The sequence below is a fragment of the Sinohyriopsis cumingii genome, chromosome 2 (assembly GCF_028554795.1).
Source record: "Sinohyriopsis cumingii isolate HCF-2022 chromosome 2, ASM2855479v2, whole genome shotgun sequence".
Lineage (NCBI taxonomy): Eukaryota > Metazoa > Mollusca > Bivalvia > Unionida > Unionidae > Sinohyriopsis > Sinohyriopsis cumingii.
In genome coordinates, this window is record NC_142962.1 from 131,418,349 (window position 1) to 131,442,368 (window position 24,020).

General features: G+C 34.4%; 1 protein-coding gene across 4 annotated transcripts in view; it reads left to right on the forward strand.

Moving 5' to 3' along the window:
• Positions 1-22,580, forward strand: part of LOC149805846 (forkhead box protein K2-like) — a 74,335-nt gene extending 51,755 nt beyond the window's left edge. For 2 of the 4 annotated variants that reach the window (XM_089950566.1, XM_089950568.1), the window contains one exon: positions 6,723-22,580. In XM_089950566.1, coding sequence (XP_089806692.1) covers positions 6,723-6,857 — 135 coding nt within the window. In that variant the 3' untranslated portion in view covers positions 6,858-22,580. Of the gene's footprint in view, positions 1-1,581; positions 2,633-6,722 lie in introns of those variants that run through there. The other 2 variants (XR_016419803.1, XM_089950569.1) reach the window with 2 other exon arrangements.
• The last annotated feature ends 1,440 nt before the right edge of the window (positions 22,581-24,020 follow it).

Below are 24,020 nucleotides of genomic sequence, written 5' to 3' on the forward strand. Positions count from 1 at the left end.
TACAGCATGCATGTCATACTACTGTGCAGTCTCCATGGGTTCTCTTTTACAATTTAAGATTTTTTTTTCTATCAGATGCTGCATGCAAAATTGGAAAGTCTTGATGACCATGTTCTTTTTTTTTAGCCCGATATTTTAGTAATGTTTAGAAAGGTCCCATGAGGATCAGAGATGTGGTACATATTTCCTACAGAGAAACATAACTTCATTGACTAATATTCTCTCCTTGTTATATCATTGGGAAAGGAGCCAGTATATGCAAATGTTTAGTTTATAATGGACCTTTTAATTGAACTTGTGGCCTTTTTTTGGTGAAATCTCATTGTAATCTTAAAGTATAATAATGCAACTAAAATGTGTCATGACTCCTTTATAATATGAATCTGCTAATGACTTTAATCTGTGTACAGTATCAGTAACTTGTAACATCCATTCGTATGCTCTGGACAGATTTGTTAGCCTTGTACCTTCCAACCTTAATTTGTTAGCCTTGTACATTTCAACTTTAATTTCCCAAAGACAATCTCTTCTGTTATTAAGTGTGGTCATACATCCCACTGCTTTATTTCACTTGTAAACAGTTCATTACATCATCAGTCTTTTGATAGCCCCAGCTATTTCCAAAGTGGTACTCAAAATGTCTCTACCATTAGCATTTGAAATCTGCCACTTTCTTCCAGAAATGCCTGCTCTTGTTTTTACCTCATTGTTCACAGAATTGCAAAAATTGACTCAAAATTACAAATTATTAAGCCATAAGCCAGTAACTCGAGCATTGCTTTTGTATCTATCATCTTTTTCTTATTTTTCTTCTTCAAAATCCAATGAAAAAGAGCTTAAATGACAATTGAAAATGAGACTGACCCCTGGTTCAACAGTCCCTTGTAGGCAGTGGCATTTTTTTCTTACATCACAGAACCATATTGCTAAAAAGTCAATAAATGAGCAGAAGCCTGGCATGCTGTACAATTTTGATTAAAAAAACTTTCTGACATTGTTACCCTGAACTTTTGTCCATGTTTGTAATAAATTTTTGATAGAATCTGTGGTGAACCTGTAGCAGCAAACAAACTTGTCAGTTCACACCTCTTTCCCTCAAAGAATTTCCTCCTGCAATTTGAATTTGATGAGAGAAGGTGCACCTCATTAATACTTAACAAATTCATCAGCTTGCATAACTTGAGTGTAATCTGAGTGTATTTTTGAAATTGATTCTTTAGGAATTGTTCCTATAGTGGCATCAAAATATTTCTGTTACAGTGGATGTTCACTTTGAATATAATTGTACACAAGTATTTTTGTTTTTAGAACAATAAGATATTTTGGATAAGTACAATATTTTCCAATGTGTCTAACAAGTGTTCTCTCTTTCTCTCACTGACATACAGCCAATAATTCAAATAAAAATTATTGGTTGATAAAAAAAAGGTTCGTAATTCTTAGAAGACCAAGAGCCTTGTAAGGAATTAATAATAATTTTGTACCAGCAAGATTATTTAAATACAGGTCTCTACCCTGATTTCTTCATTGATAACTGAACAGGTATGCAAGTCTATTCTAATGCTTTTTTTTTTCTGGCAGAACATGCAAGTTTTGGTGCTTGATGAGGAAGTTCGTGCCCTGGCCTGAGTGTAGACTTGATTTGTGCTTGTCCTGTCCGAAGATTATATGAGGAAAGCAAAATCATCCTGTGGCATGTTGAAAGAATGAGTTGTGACAGCATGATAGGGAAAGTATGAGTGGTTATCCCCAGCTGCTTTGTGTGAATGGTCAAAGACGCATATGTGGTCAATCCAAGACATGTACCATGATGTCTTAAGCCAATACACTGGCTATTCTTCAAAAGACAAGCTCCTTTACTTAATGGCTCAAAGTGGATGAAGAATTGGATCCAGATGTTTTTCCATTTTTACATCGAGCACACTGACTTCTCTTATTCATTCCTACAGGATCCATTTGCCGTCTTCACCAATAATGTTGGAGAATGTGGGAGAGATATGTCCTCCCCTTTTCTAGGTTTACAGTCCATCGTCCACTTCTCTTGTAAGATGTATGGTACCTAATGAAGAAAAGAAAAAGATAATTGAAATGAAAACAGCTTTGTTATTCCATCATACTAAGTTTTTAACTCGGAGTTTTCCAAGATTTTGCAGAAGTTTTTAATTTTTTCATTTGTAGTGTTTAAGACTAAAATCTTGGTAGAATGATTAAATCTGAGAGTCTAAGACATGATCTCTTCCTTACTCCCCATCCTGATATTGTTACAACTACATTTTGGAATGACAGTGACTTTGCATGCAGAGTGGAGGGTTTGCAGAGGGATGTGAATATTAAAGGGCAGTGCTTACTGATCCTAAATTTATGTCAAAAAATTTTCTTTCCATTAAATTGTTTCAATTCAAGAGCATCAAGTAACATTTCGACCCAGAACTTAACCAAGATTTTCAAAATAAACTTGATTTTGCATACTGGGCAGACCTAGATATGTGTGCATGAATCCATCATGTTCTTTCAACCAAGTTTTTGTTGATATTGCTGGGCAAGTATCAGAATTGTTATGGGACATTTTGGGGCATGATACTTGTTTTGGGACATTTTTCATGAGAAATAAAGTTATTCTATTTGTTTATAATTGTTTGTGGTTCTTGTTCATTCCTTTATGCTTGAACAAAATTAATTGATCATTGTTGGTTAGGTTCTATACATATCTGATGTTTTCTGATCACCATAATACACATAAATTCACCCTGCTTGTTCAAAAGCAGTGGCATGTCGACAGGGATATTATGGTCGAGGGCTGCCATGAAATTCTTTGCCTGTGAGTGCGCAAAGCATTTGTTAGTATACATCAATATGTGTTGCTTGAATGTCTCCAGCTCTTCATTGCTTCTGCATCAAATAGGAATGAAAATTCTCTTTTTGAGTCACAAGTATTTCTATATGTAGTGGATATAAAAAGTAACACAATAAAGAATCTTAATGTATTTGTACTTGGTGACCTTATAGTGTAAATTTTAAATGAGAAAAGGTTGGGCAAGAGGAATTTTTAATGTTTTATATGTCACAAAAGATTTATTATTATGTAATCATGTACTTCACAGTTCAGAAACAACTTTTGCATCCTACTAAATTTTTCACAATCATTGGAACTTATTTATTACTTTTTTTCTTCATGTGTTTTGTTTATTTTTTTATGAAGTGTTCTCTATATCCATTTAAACCATCTCTTTACATGTTTTAAAAATGTAAATATCATATACCAGTCACTAGCTGTGACAGTTGCATCCCATGATGAGATCATAATATTTAATGTGGTGCTATGCTCTGTCCCATCACCCATCCTGCTGGACCCCCAGATCATAAAACTAGGGTCAGAACCCAATTCCATTTTGTATCTTCCAGCACTCACTATACATACAAAGTATTATTTTTAAAAAAGAATACTTAAAATTTCAACAGTTTTTTTAAAAAGCTTTGACCCTGTATACAGCCAACAGGGGATTAACCGATTCAGCCCCGATCCCGTCTGTAGGCGTGATGAGGCTGTACCCTACTTCAAAGCCCTGCAGCATCGAGGCCATTTAAGATAGACCAACGTGGGTGGTATTAAAAAAAAGCAGACAGATATAGCTCTAAAATGGTATCAAATAATCTGGAAGTTCTAGTTGCACTACAAAATACAGAGAGAAAAAGCTCATTTTTTGGACCCGGTTTTTTTTCACCCAAAATTCGCTCGAGATCGGAATGTGATTTTGTGTCCGGATTTTAGACCTTTTGGCCTCAGATCTAAGGCATACCGGTCTTAACTGAACACAGACAGGTGAACCTTTGCAAAAACTAGGATAAGGTGGGCATTTGGAATAAATTGCGGTCTCCATACGAAAATGATGGGTCTATTAAGCAAAAAAAAAAAAAAAAAAAAAAAAAAAAAGAACTCCAACTTTTACCCTTCTGCTCATGCGCAAGCAAAATAACCAATGGAAATTGATGTTTCTAATACAACTAGGCATTATTCTCATGGATAATCTGTTGAAAACCGCTGTATTACGATGTGTTCAGAAATAGCACCCCAAATCTCGTTCCTACGCACATTTCAGACAAAAATGACAAAAACCTCTGGGGCCGAATGAGTTAAAAAAACCTATACCCATTAATGGATAGTTTATACCTTGTGAAGATAACTACCAAGTTTAGTGACTCTGTGTACAGCTCTTGCAACACAAAATATGTAGCAATGGGCAATCAAACAATATCCCAGAATGCCTTTTTAAAATGGGTATTATTATTATTATTATTATTATCATAATTATCCATTTGCTTTAAATAGAATTATCACAGAATTTCTCTTTTCAGTTACAAAGTAAAGACAAAAAGGACATTATTTTCCAATAGATATATTGTATATGACAAGTAGATACATATTTTTAGCTAGTTTCATAAAAAAAATTTATAAACGGTCTTTGGAGCAGTGCTGTTACTGGCAGTGCTGAAGGGTTTCACATTTCAATCTCCTGATACTTTATGGAATTCTACAGCTGAAACACCAGCCATTGTGGCTTACATTGTGTGAGCAGACTGGCGTATGACATGCATTCTGGAAATTAGGCTTAACTTCACAAATTTTAGAGGGGCCCTGAGTGGCCAAGTGGTCTAAAGCACTCACCATTACGGATCACTGCCATCTCACCTCTGTCTGCGTGGGTTTGAGTCTCGGGTTTGGCCTATGTGGGCACGTGAGAAAGCTTGCCAGTAGCTTCTCATGGATCATGGTTCTTTCCAGTGTTTTCCCGGGTTCTTCCTCCACCATTAATACTGGCTGCCATGGATAGTCTATCGTGTGCTGAAAAAGGGCATTAAACCCCACAACAACGACACATTTTAGATAACAAGCGTATCATATTATAAGGGCATCACTTTTATTCTCATTTTTAAATTGATAGTATGCATTATTATGCCTTGCATTTATTGGTATTAATTTTGTTTTTAAATCATAACACAAATTATTTTTTTTGCAATAAATCTTTGTCGTATGCTAACAAGAAACTCGGCAATATATGTGTTTGTCTTCAGACCATATTTACCATTCAGAGTGGTTGAATGCCCCAACAGATCACCAGTATTCATACGAGTCTTATGTTTAGTGCATGTTTTTCTTTGTGCCTGTTTTCTTCTTTCAAAAGCAGGCCTCTTGTCCATCATTGCTCACCTGCTTACAAAAGCAGGCCTCACTTCCATCCTCCTGATCTCCTTTTCACCATTGTGTTTTTATGTTAGTAATTGCTGGAATCAGTTGTACATATGATGTTGCTGATTTTCTAGCAGTCCAAAAAATAACAAATAACTAGTGACTTCAATGAGTGAATTCTAAACTGATCTTTTGAACGGCTTTTAAACCTATCAGATTATTTCAGAGAACCATTAATATTAGATATTTCTATTTTTCAGAATCATTTCCTTTCTTCTAAAGTAGCTAGATAGGAAGCATATATGAAAAACTGCGCTATTCTTTTAATTTATCATTGTACTATATTCTGTGTGCTTATATTTGTCTGCAATCATGCTAGTGTTTTTCTCGCTTTTGGATGTTAAGCACCAAGCTACCGTCCTTGGATAAGAACATTGTGGTGGTGAATATGGCCAACCGTTTCATGTGGTGGCTAAGAATGACCTGCATGCCACCTACAAGTTCATGTGAAACCATCAGCAAGTAAATGAAAAGTGGTCTTCCATCCTCTCCACCATGCATACATGTAGAGAGACAGTGATTTAGGACCCAATCTGTACCCACAAACACAGCTTGCAGTGGATAGTATTGTGGTGCCTGACAGCACCACTTTCTTCTGATGAAGAAAATATCACCACTGAAGCCTTTGTATCATGGGCAATATGTTTAGTATACTATGATATTTCAGATGATCAGATAGGCAACTGTTCCCAAACTGTCATTATTCAAGCTTTGTCTTGGTTGCTAACGACAGCTTTCTCAAGCATTTACCTTGTAGATCTTTTAATCCCAAAGGGCTCAGTTTGACCTGGTTGGACCCATAGTTGCGGCACAACCGCCTAACTTGGGTCATTTGGTGGCTTCACAACTCTACTTTGGATTAGTTGAGTGGATTGGAGGGATCATTATTAACTGCATCTGAGTATATGACCATATATTTCATAAGATCTGAAGCTGCGTCATATGCCTTAAGGGCTCCAAGATGGGACCCTCTCCAGGTTAAGGGGCTGGCAACTCCCTCCACCACTGGTGTAATCATAATATGTTCATACCATCCAAGCCTCACCAAAGTTAATCTTTAACTGACAGGATGCATTTCAACTCCATTAGAAAGAGAAATGTGGACAGGGTTCAATTCCAGGCCCTCTAAGGGGAGATCACTGTTGTATTATTCACTTCAATGTGAGTAGAGAACTTTTAGCTTTCTTCTAATTGTGAAAATTAAGCTTAGGAGATTCGGATTTGCAGAATAGTAGTCACACTTCCAAGGTAGCTGGCAAGTGTTACTGAGAAGCGTCTCTTAAAAATTGTTTTTTCTGCTAAGAATGTAAAACTTGAATAGGAAGTATTTTTTTTAAAGAGAAATGCTGTGCTAATAATTAGACTTGTTATCTTTGTTATAGTGATCAGTCAGTTTAATTGCTAATTGCTGTTTAAGGTAAACTATCAAGGATTCATAAGAGTGAAGATTAATTAACTATTTTGTTATATTTTGCAGTTGACAACCGTATCTAACATCCCTGTATCAGTGGCAACCAAACGGGTACGGGAAGATGTGGAACACTCTAACACCAATCAGGAGTTGCCAATGAAACAAGTGAAAATGGAAGTTAAAGAGGAAAAAGTGGAATGAACAGAGAAGCAAAAAGCTAGGAAATATTTAATACAATTCATGAATTGGAGGCTCAAGAATTTGCACATAAGACGGGCAAACAAAACTGGTCAAGGAGGAGAATTGGAAAAATATATTTAGCAGTATGATTCTCATTGGAGTAGAGGTGTCGCAGACTTCTGAACTGACATAAGATATTCTTAATGTATATTGAGGACTGTTATTTTAAATTTTTTTGAACTTGTGATACTGTTGCAGAGGAAGGAAGATGGTACTTGATGTTTTTTGTGTTTTACCATGGAAGACAGACATGGCTGTTCCAGTTCAAGTCACTAGATAGTATTTTCACAGGATTTTCTATCTGTTGTATGCCTTTCAGTACTCGCACACAAGTCTGGTCCAGTTGCAAAGAATGTAGAGCCTGATGTGCCATCGCTTAATGTGCCAGCAGATCAGGATCCATGTTTTTTCTTCTACTGATTACTCCTGACAAACTGCATAGACCCAGATCTGTTGGCACATTATGCAGTGTCAGATCTGAGTCTAAAGTTTGCAGTTGGATCTGACATTAGTGAGTATATATTGTATGTGTGCATATACATACATTTATGTACTTGTAATCGTAGGATTTATCTTTTTGTTGACAAGCTCAGCTTGCTTTACTTGGTTAGCACAAAATCATGATACATAATTACAGCTAATTAACCTTTCCCTTTTGATTATGTCCAAAAAGTAAATCTTTTTATCATGGTTTGTAACATTTAAATTAAGTACCTCAGTATTCAGTAAAGTCCTGTAAATTGGAACATTTTAACAAGTTCAGAATTTTATTAAATTCGTTGATAAAACAATTGTGAAAAAATTTTGCACTCAAAATTTACGTACTATTGTATTATCTATCACTTGTTTGCAAAAAAAATGATGTAACATAGATGCCTTTATGAGAGTTTAATCCTGCTAAAGAATTGAGATTTACAGTATCAAATATAGCAGATCATCTTCACAGTTTTTTAGTGTGCATGGGGATAGAGGATGACTGAAGGAAATCAATCATTTGATAATTTTACTTTTACATCACTTGTTTAATATGCTTACAAAAAATCAGTCTCTGCGTATATTGAAATGAATGTTGAAGTGTTTAAAGTTATATATGCTGTGGTTTTTGACATTTTCTGACCTAAAAATATTGTGTCTGTATGAACACGGTTTTGTTCAGTTGGAAAGGTTATGAAATCACACTTTTTATTTGTTTGTCCACAGGAATCACAGAGTGCAGGGTAATTGGAGGAAATGACTAATTTTGTCAAGGCCACAACTAAATTCCATATGTATTTGCCCTTGGTTTTCAAAGTTTAACATTATGAAAACAAACTTTATTTTTGTACACAAAAGCTATTTGCCTGAATGTGAGCCAACTATATAAATGGGAACAGTGTTTTTCTTACCGGAAGGATGTATTTGTCAGAAATGGGAGTGCTTCGTTTTCAACACAAAATGTTGCTAACAAAAAAAATCGTCATTTATATTTTCATTGTTACATATTATGGTGAAATAGCTAAAAGGTTTATGCTTAAACGTAAATCAGATAGCTAACTAATTGATGACTTTGCAACAGCGAAAATAACTTGAAATCTGGCATTAAGGTAAGATTTTGTTTGGTAATGTAGCATAAATACTGTCACTGTCCTATATTCTGCATTTGTTAAAGCCTCAATGCCGTCAGCATCCATAGGTGAACTGATTTCAGTCAAAAGCTGCGACACAAGTTTTGACTATGTCACCTTTGTAAAAATAAGCCAACACCATGCTATGTTGGATTGTTTTCAGCCAAAGTTCACACTACAGCGTATATCCCAGCAACTGAGCTGATCACCAATATTCACCTGAGTCTTATTTTTATCAGATGCACAGGTTTTCTTCTTAGATCTACTTAAAAAGGGCGGGCATGTTTATATTCGCTCACAACTCAGTGTGTGTGTCACAAGCGAAAATTGTTATTAGATTAGTCACTAATGGAATTTTGTTGAATGAATCACATCACAACTTTTAGGGCACTCTGGAAAAAGATTGGAATTAAGAACAACTTCATTGACTGAATTGAATTGGAGCATCTTTATCAGATCATTTCCTTCCTTCCAAACTTACATTGTATTGGAAGAATTATGAAATTTATGATAAATGGCAGCATCGGAACTTTACATGTTCAAAAAACCTTTTTGAATATCTAAGCATGTTTCCAGCAAATAATTTAAAGGAAAAAAACTGGCTAGAATACATTATGAACACATAATGTATTTAATTAATATTCCCGGTCACAGCCAGATTATTTTAGAAAAATCTGTCGATTAGAAGGAGAGAAATGGCCCAATAAGTCCAGTGTATGTGTGTGTTTGAGAGTGAGAGATCATGTTCTGCTAATAGAAATAAAGACAAAATAATCCCACTTCAGCAAAGGTCACAAGCAGCAAGATAATATTGTATTTTATGATCTACCCATGTAAATAATGGACAGCCTGTTGTTCATCTTCTTTATGTTATTATTGGAAATTGGTTTGAGTTATAAAAGACGTGCCTTGAAGGCTACTTATTGACACACTTGAACTTAATCTGGGTTAACTTTTATCAATATGTTGACCAGATACCTTCATTTGAATAGGTTCCAGGAATAAGGTACAAGCAATTTGTGATTTTGTGATAAGATCAAGAGAAGAATGTTCCACATCTTAAAGCTCTTTTTCTTAACATCATTTGTATTACAAAAAAGGTACACTTGGTGTTATAAGCCCTTTGCTGATTTTGCAGTTTTATCAATCTTAAGTTGATGGATTAAAAACAAAAACAATGCCATTTTTCTTTGCAAGTGACTGGATTGATAACCGGTGCAAAACCATCTCAAGAATTCTTCTTGTTGATGACCAGCTGACCCAGTTAATTCAAATCCAAAACATGGTTATGGAAATATGGTTTTAAGACATCCCAATATTCTCAGCTCACTTGGCAGTTATTATGTATTTCATACTTTGTACCAGTTTTACATATAACATCGGGGCCCCAAGTGGTCTAAAGTGCTCTCCATTACGGATCACTGCCATCTCACCTGTCTGCATAGGTTCGAGTCTCGGATTCGGCCAATGTGGGTATGTGAGAAAGCTTGCCAGTAGCTTCTCAAGGGTCGGTGGTTCTTTCTGGGGATTTCCCGGGTTCTTCCTCCACCATCAATACTGGCCATCATGTATACATATCGTGTGCTGAAAAATGGCGTTAAAACCTACAACTACAACAACAACAACATATAGCATCATGTGAACACAATTACTAATAAAAAGAATTTTCATTTAGTAAGAAATAGTTAGGTATTAATATATGAAGAAAAATGGCATTATTCATGTTATTTTCTCAGGAATTATTTGGCGTATTGACTTGAAACTTTCCACACACATTCATCCTATGGTCTAGTTGGTCCTAAATAAAAATGCAGGTTCGAACATCCAGTTTGGCCACCACAGAGACCATCTTGAAAATCTTGTTATTGCTGCTTCACAATGTATGATCTTATATGGTTTTCACTAAAAGACTTCTTATGATGTCTAGTTGGTCATAAATAAAAATGGCACAGATCTGAAGTCCAATATGGCAGCCATCTTGAAAATCTTATCTCAGCTCCTCCAGTTGGTCTTAAATGAAAATGGTGCCAGTCTGACATCCAATATGGCCACCTCATCAGCCATCTTGAAAAACTTGATGTTATTGCTACTTCTGCTGAATGGATGGTCTTATCAGCGATAGGTTTTCACCAAAAGACTTGTTATGCCTAGTTGGTGCTAAATGAAAATGGTACTAATCTGATGCCCAAAATAACAACAACAGCTGTCTTGAAAGTATTGTTGTCATTTCTTCTTCTGAACAAACAGTTATATTGACATGAGGTCTTCACCAAAAGACTTTGTGTGATGTCTGGTTGGTTTTCTCAGCTCCTCATAAATGGAAAGTCAATTTGATAATGTGGTTTTCATCAGAAGAATGTTTATGGTGTTTGTAAATTAAATGACTAACCCTGAATATTGCCACCATGACAATGGTGGCTATCTTGAAAATGTTGTTGTCCGTGCTTATCTCAGATGGATAGCTGTATCAGCATGGGCTTTACACCTTATGATAAATAAGTTGGTCCTTAATGAAAATGGTTCCAGTCGTACATAGAATATGGCTGCAGTAATGGCCGTCTTGAAAACCTTGTCACTACTCCCACAGAATTGATTATAATTATGGGGTTTTCACTAAAGACTTCAAATGATGTTTGCTTTGTCCTGAATGAAAAACATTCCAATTTACACATCTGTATGTCCACCACAACAGCTTATTTGAAAATCTTGTTATCACTGAAGATTATCTGAGATGGTTTCAACACTTGGCATTTTAAAGGAAGAAATGGTCTTGTCTTGAATTCCTGAAAATTCATTTCAGCCAGTAAACCATCAAGTTACTTTATGGGATTTTTTATTTTTGTGTTGTAATTCTTAAGAGACATACTTTTAATTTCAAACAATTTATGACTCTGCATTGGGTGATCGTTTTATTTGATTTAATTGCAAAACAACATATCAAGAATTAGTGATTTGTAAAAAAAAAACAAAAAAAGCCCCACTAAATATGTTACATTGACATGTTCCTTACAAATGTTACAGGTTCTTAAATACCTTAAAATTTGACTGTAATGAAATGGTATATGCATTGATCATAACACTTATGAATAGGACTGCATTTTTCTGCAAAGAGTCAAATTTAGATTATATTTGCCATGTCTTTTGAACACATGTATAGGTCATCATCGTCTGGCAAGTGACTTTTTAAAGGCAGTCCATAATTTTATCATTAATGTGATCCAGTGAACTAACCAGTCATAAATCGGTACACCCAGTCGCCACTAATTTCACTGATCAAAATAATTATGAACCTGTGTGGAAATTTTGGGAAAAAAGTTTTGGTGGTCTTCGGGGTAAATTGTTGTGAAAAGCATGCAAACATTTTTTCCCAGATTTTCATAATTTTGTGTGAATCAGAAATAACTTATTTAGGAATTTCCTGCTTTTTACATACTGGAAATGGAGCATAAGGTAAAATTATAGATGGTTTTTGTTGCAAGCGTAAGGAGTGGTGAATGCGTATCATTTAAACAGCTTGTTTGGAGTATAATTGGCAAATATTAATGTAACTTGTTGTGGGTATTCTTTTGGCAATACATTTTGGTGTGTACATTTAAACTAAGAATAATATTTTTCTTGCAGGAAATCTTTTGTTCTAATGTTCTAACCTAATATAATTCTTTGGTACTTTTTGAGAAGTGTTGTTTATGACATGTCAATTATTGTAACAATCACACACTTGGTATTATTTTTCCCTTGCACAGTAAGCATGACTAAATTGATAAATATCCATATTTACAATCTATATATCAATTAACAGTATCCATCTGTATACAGTAAATCAAGAGACTGAGTAATAGGGCATATCTGTATTTAGGCATTTATTGTTTAATTTAACTTTTAATCAGTTCTCACATTCTTCTGTAATATGTATGTGCACAATATTAAATGCTTTTGACATCATTTATGCATTGTCACTTTCCCTATTTCTAAGGTTTCAGGGATAGTTTTGATGCCATATCCACTAAACAAAATTTAATTAAAGCTAGAACATAAGTCATGACATTGCAGTCTGAATCAATCAATACTATAATCTTTATTTGAATAAGTTTAAAACTTAGACTTCGGTGTGTATTGTAAAGTTTTCAGCTCAGATTTTTATGAGACTGATTGGTGAAATGATAATATGTTTCCAAAAGGGGATTGTCAGTATCTTGTTCCCAAGATCCAAGATAGATCTTCCAAACAGGGATGGTCTGTTATTTAGTTTCCAAGATGAACAAAAAGATTGGTTTTATTTTACTTTAACACCATCTTAAATACAACTTGCTTTACCTAATTAGTTACGCATGTATCATAGAAATGTGATAATATGATTGCGTGATATCTTTCTATTTACACTGCAGATCAATTTTTCGGGTTTTTTTTCTCTTTAGATTTCTTGTCAAGTTGGTAAATTACTGCAAAATTTTTTATTCTGTGCCTTGACTACTTTTTTACTTGACCTTAACGCTGTTTCTGTTTGAGTGAGATGGGATAGGAGACTTCGGAGATCAGTATTTGCAATTAAAGTTGAGAAAAAAACAAACAAAGAAAAAAAGTTTATTTTTTTAAGAAAAAAGAATTCAGTTGATTTTTCAAACAAAAGTAAATAATTTGGAAATTTATCTAGACCATGCATTGATCTTGTGCTCAGCAAATCATTACTTAGCCAGCACTGATTACCACAACAAACCGTAAAGCATTGGCTACTGTATAGTCAACAAGAAGTATGTGGTACTGTGATTAAAGATGAGAAATAACCCCCCCCAAAAAAAAAAACTTATTTTCCCACAAAAGTAAATAAATTTTAAATTTTAGATAGTTTGTTCATGCGCCTAACACATCAAAGCTATTGCTGGCATTAATTCCTTGAAAAACTATGCAGGCTTGATGAAGTGTTGATCACTCTGGTCACAAAGAAATAACCGATACTGTGATTTAAGATAAGAATTAAAACAAAGAAACATGTAAAGTAAATAAATTGCAACATTACTACGTGATCTTTTATTGTTTAAATTTCACAATATGTATCTGCTACCATAACTTGAAGAATTCATGACAGGGTAGTTACCAGTCTATCATATGTATTTCTGGTTGAGTCACAGGACAAACACTACACAGCAGTGTGAAATTAATTACCATGAGCAATCCAAGGACAAGGCCATCAGAATTTGTAAGTGCTTTTTCTTGCACAATTCTAGAAACAGTGGAGATGCAATGCGGTAAATTCAGTATTTCACAAAGATGTATTTTGTGTAATGGGCAGTTTTATTGGCATTATCCGCTTGTCAGATCCACCTTGATAACAAAATATTGTATGTTTTGTTTTTCCATAAAATGGACATTTCCTCGTTAAAAAAAAATAGATATAAAAAGAGCATCTTGCATATCAGAATACAATAATTTAATGTGAAGGCAGACACATTTTCTCATTGATCCACTTGCTAACATTACTGATAACAGATGCAAAGAGCATGTTCTATACAATTGTATTTATAACACTACTGTTGCAGCTTGGCAATCATTATGGGCAAACTTATGATGTTAAGAAACAATGACTAACATGCTGATACAAATCATTATACATATCCAATTGGCAAGAAATATTGTGAAATGTGTTTTGATTTATAGGTCCACATTCAGCAGGTACACTGTGTACCATCAGGTGTGCATAGTCACCACCTGTTAAACAACATGCCACTCATCCTTGATGATAGTAATATCATCTGTTTACAGTAATATAATACTGTTCACATCATATTATCTTTTCAGAATAGACATGCTTGTTGACAATCACATGTATTTAGTTATTCAGATATGTTATTTTATCATTTGTTTTACTTGGGTCTACATTCTGCTTGGTTTCATCTTTTTATGCTACTTTTATTTCCAAATGCAGTGGAGCCTTTATTGTCCAGATTTACTGTTCATAAAACTAAAATATCACATCCCAAAATATTTAAAATAAATACAGATGAATTTTTGACTATGCAGATTCCAAAGTTGGGGTTTGAAAATTCACTTGTCAACTTGAAATGGCAAGTGAAAAGTTTAAGGCTGTCAAGAGAATTTTGCACTCACTTGCCTGCTCAAGCAAATGTTCATTGATTCTATTTAATGAATAGGCTGTTATTACAAGAATGTAACTGACTTTTTTCATGGGAAGATCATACTTCTAGCAGAAGTTAGCTTTCGTTCTGTTTTGAAATGAACAAGTGCTTAAGTCAGCTTCTTCAGTACTAATAAAAACTAAATAGTGGATATGAAGAGATTTTTAAACAAATCTAAACATCTTTCTTATTCCCCAGTGATCCATGTTTAATTAAACTCTGTCCTAGTACATATGTCTGCTTTTTGGACATTAAAACATTTCTTGCATCGAGCAACTGAAGTTATGTAAAGTGAATGCATCAATTATACACAGATTTACTGGTATATCAAAAAATCATGCAAGTCTAGATAAATGGAAACTTGTCTACCTATTCTTCCTAATCCACTCTCATGTTTGCACAGTATATACTCGACAATGTAAACTTGCAGCCAGCTAGCTAAGAAATTAAACCATGAAGTTAACTGTTAAAGGAGTACAATATGCTGCGAATTTAAGCTGGGAGGGGAATCGGAAGCTTGCTGGAGATGAGAGTTGGCGTCTGATGAGATGTGGTTGTTCAAGATGAGTGTCAAGAGTGTAGAATGTCAATGTTTTTTGTGGCAAGGCAAGGCAAGACAATTTATTACATGATACCTGTAACAGATGCCTTTTTCAGCTGCTGACATGTCGTGTGATTTGTGATAAATCTTATTATATAGAACTAATTCTTTCCCAGGAATTAAAAATATTATTTTCCGATATAGTCATTAAGCAGTACATGCTGATGCAGATGCACATCATTACATTATGGTAGTGTCCAGTTTTTAGCTTTCACTAGTCATATGATCAGAAGAGCTTAAGAAATGGCCTGTTGACCATTGTCTAACTGTTGTCCATCCATCTATAGCACACATTTGTTATCAATACTCTTACTTGGAGGATTGCCATGACACTTTACATACACAGTATGCCATGGTCTAGTTCAGTGTTTCTATCCTAAAAACATTTTTCTGAGCCTCATGACACCATTTATGCATTTTTATAAGTTTTGCCACCCTCCTAAAAAAAAAAGTCCTGGTGACCCTCCAGAATGTCCTTATGACCCTGATTATGTTGCAACCTGGGGGGTTGGGAATCACTGGTCTGATTGATCGTAAATCAGAATAGCACTACTCAAAATCCAATATGACCACCACAGTACCTGTCTGGAAAATCTTGTAAATGGTCATTTCAGCAAGGGTTTTATGAAAAGACTTCTTGTGGTGTCTGCTCGGTCTTTAGTATGTTAATCAGGCAATATGACCACTGTGCCAGCGATCATGATAATCTTGTTATCACTACACCTGAGGAGTAAGTCATATTGACATGGGTTTTCACCAGAAGATTTCCTATGATGTCTGGATAGTACTAAATGAAAATTGGGCTGATATGATGTCCAATATGAGTGCCATGGCAAACATTTTAAACATCTTGTAATTGCTATTATTCATGAACAGAAAGTCATATTGACATTGATTTACCACCAGAATACTTCCTATGATGTCTAGTTGGCTCTAAATGATAATGGTACTGATTTTACATCCAGTATGATCACCATAGCAGCCATGTCAAACACCTTGTTAATTACTACCTCTCCTGAACAGAAAGTCTTATTGACATGGGATTTTCACAGAAAGACTTATGATATCTAGTTGATTAAAAAAAAAAGGAAAATGTTGTTTATCTGCTTTCCATCATGAAAATCTTGAAAATTTTGTTATTGCTACTACTCGTAGATGGATGATCATATCAATATTTTGTTTTCACCAAAAGATTTTTTGTGATATTCGTCCTAATTGAAGTGGGGTTCTATTGATTCAGTCCTATTCATCCGAGCATCTCTATATATGTATGCCCAAGAATCTTGTTGGTACGATTGTGCAAAAACCACTCAGCATGGGCAAAGTAATGTTAGCATATTTGTATGCATACGTCAAGGACCTGACTTAATTTCAGGCCATTAGAACAGTGCTTAAGTTTTTTGGCTTTTGTTACATGTTCTAAGCTTATTGGACTTTCACAAAAGCCTTGGTTGCACATTTAAGTAAAAAACCATAAGAGGTAGACAAATGATTATAGATCTTTGCATGCATATAGATGATGATCTGATTAGACTGTCATGCCATTAAAACAGTATTTCAGATTTTTCTAAATTGAACTTTTTCAACTTTAATTACCACACAATTGATTTTATACATGTTTTACAAACAGAAATCTAGTTCCAGATTTTTGTTTTGTTTGTTTGTTTGTGTTTTTTTTTTAAATTTGAGATTGATTAAAAGGAGTAAAAACCGGTGCAGTTTGGAATAGGCATTTAAAACAAATATATATTTTTGTATTTAAAACTTGTAAAGGGGACTTGTTTGCCTTTTGCATTGAATCTGAAACCCCTTTTCATTAGTTGATAGTCGATCTTAATCTTGATGTTCTACACCCAGCCTAGAAATTAAAAACTTGAGCTCAAGTTTGATCTGGAGATTTTGTATGAACCAATCATAAATGACATTACTTTTGTAAGGTTGTTTCTGATTGGCTAATAGTGGAAACTTGGTCTGAGAGTTTTATGATCTCTGGACCCAGTGTCAGAATCTTTATTGTTTAGTGCTTATTTTCATTTGTGTGTTGTTTTTTTTTTGCTAGAGTATTAAGCATACTGTGAACATCATAGACTTGGCAGATCTGCAGTTATTTAATGTGCTAGTAGATCAGGGTTAATGGTTTGTTCTATTTTTATGATTTCAGGCAAGCAGCATAGACCTGTATCTGTTCTCAGGCAGCATATCTGTCCCCAGTTTCATTGAATAACATGAATATTCTTCCAAAAGAGATTTTTGAATATCTTTCTTATTGTCTGTTCAGTAATTAAGAATTTTTGATAAAACATATACCAATCATCAAAGATAAAGAGCATTCATGATATCTTGACTTCACTCAAAAGAAGACTTGTTTTGTCGATGAGGAAAAATTGTGCATTTCCTTATGTTTGTGAAAAATTCCTCAACTCCACTTTTTTATGAGTATAATGATTTTAGAAGGTACAATTTTAAAAGAGCAAATTATTTTTCATCCCTCTAATTCCTTTACCTCTGAGAAGAATCCCAGTAATCACCTTAAGTATCATAATCCAAGATAACAGAAATTTATTGAAACTGAGACATTGGCCTATTCTGTTTGCCTTTGAGGTCCTCCATACATGTGTCATTTTCTAAAATTGTATAATTCATTTCAGAATCATGTGATTTAAGTCACATGACTATGGAATGGCAGCAGTTTCTGAGCTTAATGATTGTGCAGTGTTGCCAACATTGTCTTTTTGCATACCATGTATGTCAGCTGCTCATGCACATTGATATTCAAAAAGTTTTCCTTCATGTTAAACGTACATGTGAGACATAGCATGTTTTATGTTCTCAATATACCAATTTTGACACAATTTCATGGGAAGCATCATTACATCAAGGTTCTTCATATGCATGAATGATGCTGATCGATACATATATGATGCTGATCTGCCATGTAGTTGAGCCATTATTACTAGAAGAGTGAAAACTTGAGATGAAAACTTCAGGAAAGCAGCTTTTCCCAATTTGACAGTGAAGATCAAACATTGTTGATAAGTTCATTTGGGGATATACAGATCTGCAGAGATATATGATCAGCGTGTCAGTGATTAAGGTTATGAGAGAATGGTGTTATTCTCTTGATTATTCATATGTAAATCCTGTTTTGTTTTAGATTTGGTATACATGTAGGAACACAACAATTGTGTTTAATTGTTTTCAATTTTAGATTGCTTCCTGTGATGAAGATTGGATTCAACCAAATGTGTACTGGAAATTTGTGCTAATCATTTTACTGTAAATTATCTATTATTGTACAGTATCTTTGTCTTTGTATTTGTGGTATTCAATTTAAAATATAAATGCATGAAAGAAATGGCAAGGTGAAATGACATCTTTTTCTTTAAAGTAGAGGATAACAGCCTTATATTTGAGGATGTTGATTGTGGTTTTACTGTTGTGAATTGAGGCCTAGCAGTGATGCATAAGCAGAGCTACTGAAACATTTGAGATAGTAAAACCACCTGTAATACCCTCAAACACAAGACTGTTATTTCCATTCTAGCACATTTACATTTTGTCCAAAAACAGTGCTCTGCCCCCACTGCCTACTTCTCTTTGGCTGTATGTGGGGGTGGTGGTCATGAAATCACAATGGCATCACAGTTTTCATCAGTATATTGTGGTATTTATTGCCCAGAATTTTTACATTCAACGTCAGAAAATTGTATTTGGAAGTGTTTTACATTATAAATAAAAAGCACATACAAACTACTTAAAAAAAGCTACAATTGAATTAGGAAGGCTTATAGTTGAAGTAATGAGGCAAAATGTGCTTCACACTCATTAGTACCATATTTCTTGCATATAATGCTTGGTTTACACTGTTTGCTTGAAATCATATATAGAATAAACAGGATACATCCAGATCTTATGGCACATCATGCAAGGGTAGATCAAGGTCCATTCTATTAACATTTAGATCCATATTACACAAACATAAATAAGATACTGTTTGCACTTTTTTATAAGTCGGATCCAACTGCAGTGGGAATATGCCAAGGTTTGTCATTGCATCATGCTAACAGTTTGGTAGGACTAATAACTGGAAAAAACAACATAGACCCTGGTTTGCTGGTGCATCATGTGAAGGCAGATCTGAGTCTCTTTTGTTGTTGGATATGACATATAAGCAAGTATATACGGTTTAAGCTTGTTAACTCAATTAAGACCAGATCTAAATGGTAATGGAAATTGGCTTCTTGAATCCAAGGTTTTAAATGGAGCCAGTAGCAAAGGGTTTGGTTAAGAAGAAAGTTGAAAGATTCAGACTGTTTTTCTATTACTAGAATCTAACAAAGATTGTTTCAGTTAATCACACATTACTTAACCTCACAATGGACATAAAATATTTGTTTGATATTAAAAAGTTTGAATTTAGGTTATTTTACTTTTATACCGATAGTTGTAGTCATCTCTCTCGATGCAGACTTAAGGTCAAGTGAGCTCAAGGATCTCTATGATGCAGACTTAAGGTCAATTGATCTTATTGTTATGAATGATGCAGACTTAAGGCCAAGTGAGCTTATTGTTCTCTGTGATGCAGACTTAAGGTCAAGTGAGCTCAAGGTTCTCTAAGATGCAGACTTACGGTCAGTTGATCTAATTGTTATGAATGATGCATACTTACGGCCAAGTGAACTTATGGTATGGCCTTGCATCCAGTTAATGTATGTTGTGCAGCAACTGTCATGCCTCAGTATTTTCTTGCTTAAACTTCTGAAAAACTACTGGACAGATTTCAACCAAATTTAGCAGAAAACATCCTGGCATGAAGGATACTCAAAATCTATACAAATGATGCTTATCCACCTCAGAAATGTCCACTCTCACTAAAAATATTAAATTCTTTACTGCTCATCTGAGTTTAACAAAAATTAAAGCATCTTTTCAAGACGTGTTTTCAGTTTTATTTACAAATGATGACAATCTGACATGGAAAATGACTGCCATGACTAAAAATAGAAACGAAAACTATAATTTTAAAAAAGCCAGTAAATAGAATTAGACTAATTTTAACACAGCATTTTGGAATTAATTTCAGTTTTTACAAATGATGCCAGTCCACAATCAGTTGTGGCCATTGTTACTAAAAAAAATAATGTATAAACCTTTCTGAAACTACTAAACAGATTTGGACCAATTTGACACAAAGTTTTATGGCCGCTTTAAAATTTATACAAATTATGCCATGGCCCTCTGTGTCTGTGTGGTTTCAAGAGCTCACCTTTAGTGATCACTGCCATCTCTAGCTCACTGTTAGTATAGCTTGTCAATAGCTTTACCATGGGTTGGTAGTTCTTACTGGGATTTTTGCAGGTTCTTCAGGCACCAGTTACCCTGGCCACTATGTATAGGCTATCATGTGATCATGTGCTTGAAAATGGTATTAAACCCACAACAGCAAATTATGCCAAACATCAGAAATGGCCATTACTAAAATTTGAAAAACCTGAATTCTCAAAAACTGCTTAAAAGAATTGACAAAGTATTTTGGCATAAAGTGCTTTCAGCCGATCCACTATCAAATGTGGCTAACATTACTGCGCAACAGAATTTAATCACATCTGGCAAAGAGCATTCTGGCAGGAGGGATTTGCAGTTTTGTTACAGATAATGCTATTCTGCCATCAAATATGGCCACCATTACTACAGATAGAAAACCTTTAAAGATAACTTCTCTAGAAATCAATCACAACATTATTTTTACTAACATGACACAAAGTTTCCTGGTATTAGGTGCTTTTAAATGTGTGCCAATCCAGCTGATCTGTCAATAACTACTGAACAGAATCTGGTCAAATTTCACAGATAGCATTGATGGGCTTTCAGATTTTTGTTAATTTGGATTTGTTATCAAATATGGCCAGAATTGCTGAAAATAGGAAAACCTTGAAGTGACTTCTCAAAAACCACTCAGTATAATTTAACCAAATTTGACAGAAAGCATCCTGACATGAAGGGTTTTCATTTTTTTTAAAAATACAAATAATGTTGATCTTTCATTGAAATTGGCCACTATTACTAAAAATAGAAAAACCTTTACATCACCTCAAGACCACTTCAGATTATTTTGACCAGATTTGACAGAAAGCATCAGTATGAGGGGCTTTAAATTATGTACAATTGACATCACCTCGAGACCACTTAAGATTAATTTGACCAGATTTGACAGAAAGCATTTTTGTATGAGGAGCTTTAAATTATGTACAATTGACATCACCTCAAGACCACTTCAGATTATTTTGACCAGGTTAGACAGAAAGCATTTTTGTATGAGGGGCTTTAAATTATGTACAATTGACATCACCTCAAGACCCTTTCAGATTATTTTGACCAGGTTAGACAGAAAGCATTTTTGTATAAGGAGCTTTAATTTACGTACAATTGACATCACCTCAAGACCACTTCCGATTATTTTGACCAGGTTAGACAGAAAGCATTTTTGTATGAGGGACTTTAAATTGTGTACAATTTATGTTAATCTGCTGTCAACTGCTGAACAGAATCAGATAAAATTTAACATATGCCATTCTGTTAAGAATGGCATTCAAAATTTGTGGGGAAAAATTGACAATTTGCAATTAGGTATGACCATCATTTCTAAAATTTGCAAAACCTTTCATTGACTTGTCAAAAACAACTTAACCAAATTTAACCAAGTTTGAAATAAAGCATCATTGCATGAAGTCCATTTAGATTTATGCAGATGCTGATCTGCCATCACATATGGTTGCTTACACTAAAACTAGAAGAAAGAAAAAACTTGAACTACTTTCATCAAAAACTGTTCAAAAGAATTTTACCAGATTTGACAGAATCCTGTTATCGGCCTTTCAGTTTTGGGCAAGTAATGCTGATGTGCCTTGAAATACTGATGAAAATGCACAAAATTAAGAAACCTTGAAAAAATTGTTTTTATTAACATATGCAATCAACAGCATTAGAAAAAAATTTGTACAGAAGCCTTCCTACGTCCACACATTTCTTTGCGAGACTGTTCATTTTGTTGGCTATTAGGGAGATGTCTTGGCTAGGTACATGATTTGAGGACCATTTGGGGCCTCTAGCTTAATGTCATATACTTTGCTGTAACAATGGAATATCAACCAGAATTGCTTATAATTGTAGCATTTGCATCATCCATATAAAGACCATTGAGATCTTTTGTACAGTGTATAGAAATTTGAAGTATGTAATGATTTTTTTTAAATGGAAAAGTTAAATTATCTCCATTCGTAGGAGACTTTTCCATGTTCTGATGACCACATAAAGAAATGCCTACAAATAAAATTTGTCCTGTCCCGAATACATTATCATGTCTTTTGTTTTGTACACATAGTAAAAAGGTAATATTCCTTTAAAAAGGTAAAATATTCATTTCTTTTGGTGATCAGTGTATCAGCACATCAGGTATATAAAATATGCAACTAAGCTCCTCATTTTGTTTGCTTTTTTTGGTGTTCAGAGTGGCCGAGTGGTCTAAGGCACTCAACTTCACAGATCGATGACACATCACCAGTGTCCAGATGAGTTCGAGTCTCAGGCTCGACTTGGTGGATATGTGAGAAAGCGTGTCTGTAGCTTTCCATGGGTCTGGATTTTCCCTGGTTCTTCCTTCACCAGATATACTGGCCACCCTTTATAGCCGCCTATCTTTTGTTGAAAATGGCATTAAACACACAACAACATCTTTGCTTTTTGAATATATATAGTTACTCACATGTCCTTAGAGCAAAGTGAGCTTAAAGCTTGGCCCAACATATATGATGTGTCATCCATCACGTGTTTGTAAATTGCTAATTTCAATTTCATCCCAAAACCCACTTAACCAAACTTGCCAAAGAGCATCCTAGCATGAAGACTTTACAAATGATGTCAATCCACCATCAGATGTGGCCACCATTACTGAGAAAAAGAAAAACCTTCATACAGTTTATTGTGATAGTCACTCAACAGAATTCGACCAAATGTAACCGAAAACATGTCTAAAGATTTTTCATGTTTGTTTAAATAGTGTCGGTTTCACATGATATATGGCTGCTATTACTCGAAATAGAACAACTTTTAAATGACTTTGCAACTACTCCATACATTTTGACTAAATTTTACAGAAAGCATATTGACATAAAGATCTTTCAGATTTTTACAAATTATATAGATTTGCAATTATATTTAACTGCCATTTCTAAGGATATAAAAACTGCCAAATTATTTTAAAATTTCTCAGCTGAATTTAACCAAATTTGACAGCATCCTGGCATACCTCTTTAAAATGTATACCAGTGATGCCAATCCCCAATGAAGTAAGGCTGCTTACTTTAAAAAAAAACAAAAATCTCCAAATGATTTCTCAAAACTTCTGTAGAGAGTATAACCAATTTTGAAAAGCAACGCTAAACCATGAAGGGCTTGTGGGTTTCATAAATTATGCTAATTCTCTAGTAATAATGGCCACCAATATAAAAACGTTATTTTGGGAGGAAAAAAACAAAACAGGATTGACAAAATTACTGAATGGAATGATGCTGATCCACCATTAAATATGGATGCTGCATTAAAGGGGTTGAACAATTATATAAAAAAAACTGATTTTGATCAGACTTTGTAGGAAAATTTGTAAGACCTGTTCAAATTTAACCCCTGGGTGGAAAATGTATATCTAAAATTTGTTTTAAGGAGCCATGTGTGGGGGAAAAGCCCAAACTGGCCTCCTAACACAAGTGACCTCTGAATGGATGTTCATTAT